The following is an 8437-nucleotide window of genomic DNA, read 5'->3' as shown; positions in this document are numbered from 1 at the left end:
TATATATAATATCTGATGTTAAGTCTTATTAAATATTTCTCTTCTGACATTGATTTCTCAGTTTCTTACCTCTTTAGGCTGAATGTCAGATATATTCATACACGGCCTCATTTTTTCTTCTCCTGCTGGTTTGCAGAACACCAGCTGGTGAAGGGCATGTGCAATAGCATAAACAGATTTATACACATTATATGTTACCCTTAATTCTGTGACATTGAAAAACACATCCTGGGAATGCATCAACGTCTCATTGCCTGTGCATATTTTACTTGTTTTCTCAGTACTTGTGTYCATACTAGGCAAGACAGGTTTACAGCCAACAATTATTTCCCAGAATTCCTTAATAAAAGCTGCACTTGGATCTGTATATGGGCTAATATTGGTGAGAAATTGACTCAGATTTGGAATAGCCATCTTCTGCACCACAAAACCCAGAGCCCCACCAAAAGCCTGGTACATTTCAGGTGTGGATGGCTGAGGTGCTGTTATCCAAGCCTCACTTGCAAGCCACTGTATTCCGGTGATGTTGTGGTTCACCACTTCTTTCATCAAAGGAGAAAAGTCCCCCTCAGGAGTAAAAGCCAGAATTACCTTGACAGTTGACTGTTTAATCATCTTTATTACTTTCAAGATTTTTTCTAAAGGGTGTGTACGCAGAACTGTTCCAACAAAAGCAATACAAACTCCTAACTTTTTAACCTCCTCTGTAAAAGCCAGGATGCCATTTTGTCCATAATCATTGTCTGAGTGAACAGCTCCAATCCACTCCCARCCAAAATGCTTGACGAGTGCTGCCAAAGCTTTCGCCTGGAAGTAATCGCTTGGGATTGTCCGAAAAAATGTWGGATACTTAGCTCTATCACTGAGGCAAGCACACGTTGAGAAATAACTTACCTAGAAAAAAGATAAAAATAAATAAATAAAGTAAGTAAGTTTTATTACAGAACRTTCTTCTCAGAATTGAAGTAGATGAAACCATAAAGTCCCTGAAACGTTTTTTCTCTTACTATTGGCATTTGAAATGGTCCAAGAGTGCCAGCAACAGCCAAAGACTGAGATGACCCTGCTTCTCCGATTACAGCAGAAATAGCTGGAGGACACCCAGAAGTATTTTTAATTTCTGTTGGTGTATTGGCAAGTGTTAGTGCAGCACGTAAAGTATTAGTAGGTGATGAACATGAGTTAAGAATTCTGTAGCCAAGAGATACGTTAGGAAGGAGACCAGTGTCTTTGTTGATTTCCTCAATTGCATAGATCATCATTTGGGTCCATCGAAAAGCTCGCAGATCATACCTGGGAAAGTTAGAGTTTTACCAGATATTATAAAATAACTGAGATGCTACTGTAACATACTGTAGACATACATTCAATGGGAAACTCAGAAAGGAAGGAAAAATAAATGCATCTGCAAAAGACAAAACCAAACTTACAATGCACACGTGACTTCATTAGGTTTCCTCTCAAATGTAGAAGTGCTGGGGACCTCTTTGTTGAAAATTGGGAAAATGCCCCCAATCATAATGTCACCTTCTTTAGACAAACTGGGCATGYTAAATTTCTCCAAAATTTCACAGCCAGTAACTATGTTCATGCAGAGAACACTTACAAACAGGAGAGCAGCCTTTTGCATGTTTGTATTACATTGTTCAGATCAGATGAGCACACGGCTMTTAAGATTCAGCGTGTTTTGTCAGGGAGAGTTAGGGTCTTCCCAAAAGGCACAGAAATTGTAGATTGGTTCAGATGAAGGGGAGGTGTTTTCCAGGTGTGCTTTGTAGTTTGTAAATACAGTCGCTGGTCATAGAATTTGAATGTCATGATAAAGTTGATTTATTTCAGTAATTACATTCAAAAATTGAAACTTAAAACTGTTGGCTGGCGCAGTGTAGGTCGGACTAATCTACAGTCCTGCCAAATGTCATGTTGATTGGTGCAGCCGCTTTTGTGTTACGGTTGACCAAGAATCACTGAAAAAAAATACAGTACAAAAACAATATGACTCCCGCTTACGCTTCACATGTGGTGGTCATAATAAATCCATGAATCCTTGAAAACTAACATTCTTTGTTTAAATTGGTCCAATTTGTGTTGATGTCTTCCCATATCAAGTTTGAATTATTTTTTTATAGTTTGAGGGGGTTGATTCAAATTAATTGTGTTTGGTGCTTTAAATTATCTACTGTAATTGCTTCTAAATATCCTTTTGTGTAAGGTAATTTCACACTGTAAAAAATGAAATGTTGGATTTACTTAACCATGTTATGTTACCTGGTTCCACTTAACTTAGTTGAGTAAATTCAAAGCAATATGCCAGTTTTTTAGCCAAAGAACATGAGTATGTTGCTTTGAACTTACTCAACTCAGTTAAGTGGAACCAGGTAACATAACATGGTTAAGTAAATCCAACATTTCATTTTTAGAGTGCAGTTTATAATTAAACAATACAAACTTTTTTATTTCACATGTACATTATCTAAGGTAGTTGAGAAAAAAGGAAGAATGAGTTAGTGCTTACAGTTTATTTGATACATCTCAAACAAAAATGGTACATTATTTGTCTAACAGAGGCTCAGTTGTCAGGAAAGGCTTTTGGTGTAAAGTAATAGTTAAATCTTTTTACCAAGTTTGTTTGATGTGGGAACCCCTGCACAAAAGGGTAGGCAAAATGGAAATGTAGTTTTTCTGCCTGTCGTTTTCACATAAACATTGTTCTTGTTGGAATTACAAATTAAAGTGTTCTTGGTGGTACTTTTCCCAGCAAATGTTTTTTTGTGTTTTGTTCTGGCTTTAGTACTATAATATAACATTTTGGAGCAAAAATGCAAAGCAACAAACCAAAACTGGAGGCCAGAATCGCAAATATCTCCACAGCCACAGTAAATTTGCCTGGAGAGCTGACATATGCTGGGATGAAGGTGATCCAGACTGCGCAGAATATCAACATGCTAAATGTGATCAGTCTGGCTTCATTAAAGCTGTCTGGTAGCTTTCTTGCCAAAAAAGCAAGTATAAAGCACAGGACAGCAAGAAGTCCAATATAACCCAACACCGCCCAGAACCCAAGARCCGAACCAAGCGCACACTCTAAAATGATTTGATCTTTATAATACTGCATATTCATGTTTGGAAATGGGGGATTTATTGTTAACCAAAGTGTACAAATAGCAACCTGTATGAGAGTAAACATGAGAATGCTAAGCCTTTGCTGTAGAGGCCCAAACCATTTAATGACATTACTGCCTGGAAGTTTTGCTTTGAAGGCCATTAAAACCACTATTGTTTTCCCCAGAACACAGGAAATACAGATGACAAAGGTGATGCTGAACGCTGTGTGTCGTAACATGCAGGACCAATGTGTGGGTCGACCAATGAAGGTCAGAGAGCAGAGAAAGCACAGTTTTAATGAAAACAGCAACAGGAAGCTTAATTCAGAGTTGTTTGCTCTTACAATGGGGGTCTCTTTATGTATAACAAAAATCATTGATATAAGGAGGGATAAAAACATGCCAAATGTGCTGAATCCAGTAAGAAGTGCACCCATGATCTCCTTATAAGAAAGGTATTCAATGTGTTTAGGAAGACACTTGYTTTTCTCTTCATTTGGCCAAAATTCAGGTGGACAAGTCAAGCAGTCAAGAGAATCTGTAAGAAAAATCAAATAACATTGAGATTTAGAACAAAACTTGACTTCATTTTATAGGTACCTTATATTTGTTGACATGCCTATTTTTGTACCAGTCTTGGCTTATATCCTATTAGAACTTTTCACTTACTTGTCCTATTACTGATAGTTCCATCYGGGCACTCAATGCAATCAAAACAACATACAGGCTTATTCTTGTTTAGTGCCTGTCGAGTCCCTGGTAGACAGGGTTCTCTGCAGACAGACTTTGGCACCTGAYAAGTCGAAAGACATGTTATAAAATCTCAAATATCCAAAGAACAGCATATAGATTTAGTCATTAGCTGTTAAAAGATCGGGTTTTTTTTTTTTTTCAAAATTGCATGTAATTACCTSATTTCTGTCATCCCCCCAAACTATCTTGGCATCCTCTTTCAAGTTTAATTTCAGTCTATCAGGTAGAGAATCATCATATTGTCCAATTTGTACAATTTCAACTGAACCGTTTTCTTTAATCTGCCAGTTGACAAGGTCATACTGGGCAACGGAGTCACCGTTTTCATCAAAGAAAACTTTGACTCCATTCTTTGTTGTGAAATTCACAGACTTTAAGTTTTCCAAGACCTGAAGAAACACAGATTGAAAAATGTTGAAAATCTAACAGCAAAGGAAAAAAAACACATCTCAAAAAAAGTGAATGTTTTGTGTTGTAGACACGCAACTAGAAAATGTAAATGATAAATCTGCTTGTTCATCAGAACATACAAACTTGGGTTGAACTTCATTCTTGGTCACACATGTTTTTTTTGTAGAATTTAAAGCATTTTGACACTGCAGAATGGCATGCAGGGTATGTGCTACAGAGTACACAGCTGTGTATATATTATTCTCTTCTCTGAAATATGAGACTTGTGTGTAGTCACTGATGACTGTTTGTAGATTTTCTGCACCAGTGCACATTTTGGAGGTATTTGATGGAGAGAATCTRCAGCGAAAGAATTTCTCCCAGAAAGCTTTAATTATAACACTTTGTGGTTCATCTGAGGGCTTCAGGTTAAGCAGGAATTTACCAAGACCTGGTATAGGTCTGTCAGGGAGAGCAAAACCCATTGCCCCCTGCAGGATATGCTTTGTATTAACAGAGACAAGGTCCTTCTGTGTGATCCAGGACTCACTGCCAACCCACTGTTTTCCAGTTATGTTATAAACTTCCATTTTTGCCAGAAAGGATGTTGCATAAGATGAGGACATGAACATCAGCACCACGTTTGACGTGGACTTCCTCAGTGCCTCCAATATAAAATCAAAAGTCTGAGATGTYCTAGAGTACATYAGCCAGTATTCCACACATATYCCCTTTTTCTTGGCTTCCTTAACAAAAGATGCTGTGCCTTCTTCTGCATATGTGCTCTCAGAATAAATAATCCCAATCCARCGCCAGTTAAAGTAGTCCATCAGCTGTACAAGAGCTTTGCTTTGGAACTGGTCACTTGGCACAGTTCTGAAGAATGTTGGGTATCGTGTTTTATCACTTAAACATGCACAGGTAGACAGGTGACTCAGCTTAAAAAACAACAAAAAAGAAGAACAACAATGAAATCAAGAAGCTRAAATACTTTTTTAGACAATAATGTATTTTTTCCTCACCTGTGGTACAGACAGAGAGCTGAGTAAGAAGTTTATGTTTTCACTTACTCCCGAGGATGAATGACTTAAGACAGCCAGAGTCTGACCACTACAGTTCAGAAAATTATTTCCATTTACTGCTTCAAGAGCAGCTCGAACCAGGTTTGTAGTACCACATCCATTGTACACCCTATAACCCAGACTTACTCCTGGGAGGAGTGTTGGATCCCTGTTGATTTCTTCCACTGTAAAAATCATTGTTCTGGCAAACTTCAGCTCCCGATCATTCCAACTGCAAAATACAAAGTAATAAACAAACAAAGACATTTACAGCATATTAACTTAATATGAAACACTTCCTCTAAGAGGCCATATAAACAGTATACAATAGGAGCATGTTTACTCACTTTTCACARTATGAATAAGGAACTGCCTTGTAGCCATTATCTATCTGTTTCTCAATACTTGTCATAGAGAAAACCCCAGCTATATTAAAATCACCTTCTTTGGAAAATTCCATGTATCCTGTCTGCCCTATCAGTTTACATGTTTGGTTTTCGGACCTAATCCTTGCAAGCAGTGTAAGCAAGATGATGGTTAACCAACCCATCCTGTACTACCCTCCTCTCTTACTGAAGCAAACAAACTTAAGAGCTGAGTTTTATATATTTTTTTTTCACCAGGAAAGTGATGAAAGCAATGAGTAATGAGACTAGATGCATACTTCTCAATTCTCAGGTGATTTTAGCAATACATGCAGGCCTTTTACATTGTCATAACTAACTTTAACTGTGCATGTGAATATCTTAATCAAGCAGCAAACTGAAATAATGTTGCAAACAGCATGAACAGTTGGGGGCTATAATACAGTAGTTTTTTTTTCTTTTTGTGATATTTTGTTTGTTTGTTTTGTTTTTTAATGTGGYAGAAAAATAACACTTTAACACACCAGGAGAAGGAAATGAAGATGAAAAATACGTGTTGGATTTGCTGAAAAGTTATGGCAAGTGGTAACTTTCAGAATCACAATCAGTTTATTTGTCATTGTATTGTCTCMATTTCTTTTAAAGAAAATGTGAATGTTAAATTTACTCAACTCAGTTGAGTGAAGCCTAACTTGGTTAAGTAAATCCAACACATCTGTTTTTTTTTTTTTGAGTGAGGAGAGATGCAAACAGGATTACTTACTAAAGCCAAACAAGATTAGATAGAAAGGGATAAACATAGAAGAGGCCATTTTTTTCTCATGAACCTGCTACCCATTTCAGTGAGCATTTTACAGTAACTGTCATCAAGTGTTTGAAAGTGATGACCTGAACATTTTCATGGCAGGATTTTTTATTATTCAAGTAAAACTAGCACTGCAAATTTTGCTGTGACGAGACCACATGAAACAGTATTCCAATAGAGTGACCTTTTTATTCGATATAGCAGTTGCTTCAGATGATTGCAATTAATCCATAGCCTTTGTTTTTACGTGATTGTTAGTTCCAGCCACAGCTGCTCGACAGTTGCAGGAAGAACAGGGTTCATTAATAAAAACTTGTGTCACCTGAAGTATATTTTTACTGTTTTAGTGACACTACACATTTGTACACATATTTTGATACTTTTATACTGAAATGCTTTTGATACTCATTTATTGAAGTGTTTTATAATCAATGTGTGATCATTTTACTGAAATCAACCACAGTGATTCATTGTACAGTGGTTATTATTATGAACCCTGCACGCGAAGCTTAAGTGGGAGTCATATTGTTTCCGTACAGTTTTTTTCAGTGATTTTTGGTCAACTATAGAACAAAAACAGCTCACCAATCAACATGAAATTCGGCAGGACTGTAGWTGAGTCCAACCTTCACTGCGCCAGCCAACGGTTTTACGATACACCCCATATTTGAGGAGGGGGCTCCATCCAAAGAGGGGGTGTCTGGACATGCAAAAATGATTATAACTCTGAAACTGTTAAAGATAGAAGCTTCAGATTTATTTTGTTGTTTAGCTTTGATGAAGCTATCCATCAGGCCACCAATCAGTGCCCCCTCCCTCCTCCAGACCCCCAATTTATCTGAAAAAGGGGTATCTGGACATACAGAAATGGTTATTGCTCAAAAACTGTTAAACATAGGAGCGTCAGATTTATTTATTTATTTATTTTTTGGTTGTTTAGCTCTGATCAAGTGCTGTCTATCAGGCCCACCAATCAGTGCCCCCCAGCCACCCCCCCTTGGACCCCCAATTTATCTGAAAAAGGGATATCTGGACACACAAAAATTGCTATAGCTCAAAAACTTTTAAACATGGGAGCTTCAGATTTCTTTTGTTGTTTAGATCTTATGAAGGGCTTTCCATCAGGCCCACACATCAATGCCCAGCCCCCCTCCAAAAAAACAGAACCCCACCCAAACCACTACAATTTTGGGGTGCACTTAGTATCATGACATTTATTAGGAATACATTCTTCTGAGTTCTGGTGCACTTTTGCGTGCGGAGGTCATTATGTTACTGCTATGCGCTATCTAGTTATTGTCTAGGCAATGAAATTGTGTTTGGAGTACAACACTCAGTGGTAGTAGCATATTTCCCATTAAAGTGCATAAAAGGTAAAAGTGACACCAGTGCTTGCACACATACATCTTACAAAACTATAAATTAATAAACAAATAAACAAATAAACGAGTAAACAGCTCCCCAACCCCACCATAATAAATAAGTAAATAAGTAGGTAGTAAGTAGCCCCAGTAATTATAATGTAAACGTTAGACTGTGATTTCTCAACAGCCCTGTAAATTCATCACATTCATATCATATTTCAGTGTATGCCTGATATCAGTAGTCTTTGTACACATCACACTGGATATTAAAAAAAATGACATAAAATTCTGCTGACCACACCAATAAAATTTGTTAGTAGGATGTTAAGCATAGGTTCAAAAATGGAAATTAACTATCTGTATTTTTATGTACTTCATTTTATTTTAATTGCTTTATTCTATTTCCATGTGGAATCAAAATAATGAGCCTTTCACTACTGTGCAATATGATGATGTAAAGGCATATTTTCACATGCACACTATTACTTAATTCCCTAAAAACTAAAATATCCATAAAGCCTTTTTGTTTTTTTTATTTCATATTATTTTTAATGTAATGTTGTTCACACACACACACCAACACACACACACACCA

General features: G+C 37.0%; 2 protein-coding genes across 2 annotated transcripts in view; both read right to left on the bottom strand.

Moving 5' to 3' along the window:
- LOC106519431 (extracellular calcium-sensing receptor-like) overlaps positions 1-1286 on the bottom strand; it is a 2852-nt gene extending 1566 nt beyond the window's left edge. The window contains exons 1-2 of the mRNA XM_014011119.1: positions 1008-1286; positions 70-894 (exon numbers count right to left, since the gene is read on the bottom strand). Of these exons, the coding sequence (XP_013866573.1) occupies positions 70-894; positions 1008-1262 (1080 nt within the window). The 5' untranslated portion in view covers positions 1263-1286. The remainder of the gene's footprint in view (positions 1-69; positions 895-1007) is intronic.
- A 1373-nt stretch (positions 1287-2659) lies between these two features.
- LOC106519369 (extracellular calcium-sensing receptor-like) lies at positions 2660-5768 on the bottom strand. Its single transcript, XM_014011004.1, has 6 exons — positions 5656-5768; positions 5270-5540; positions 4388-5185; positions 4016-4246; positions 3774-3897; positions 2660-3642 (listed from the first exon to the last, which is right to left on the bottom strand). Exons 1-6 carry the CDS (start codon positions 5766-5768, stop codon positions 2729-2731), a joined length of 2451 nt encoding a protein of 816 aa, XP_013866458.1. The 3' UTR covers positions 2660-2728.
- Positions 5769-8437: the final 2669 nt, after the last annotated feature.

The sequence above is a fragment of the Austrofundulus limnaeus genome, unplaced genomic scaffold, assembly GCF_001266775.1.
Source record: "Austrofundulus limnaeus strain Quisiro unplaced genomic scaffold, Austrofundulus_limnaeus-1.0 Scaffold76, whole genome shotgun sequence".
Taxonomy (NCBI): Eukaryota; Metazoa; Chordata; class Actinopteri; order Cyprinodontiformes; family Rivulidae; genus Austrofundulus; species Austrofundulus limnaeus.
This window is presented reverse-complemented; position numbering and strand designations above follow the sequence as displayed.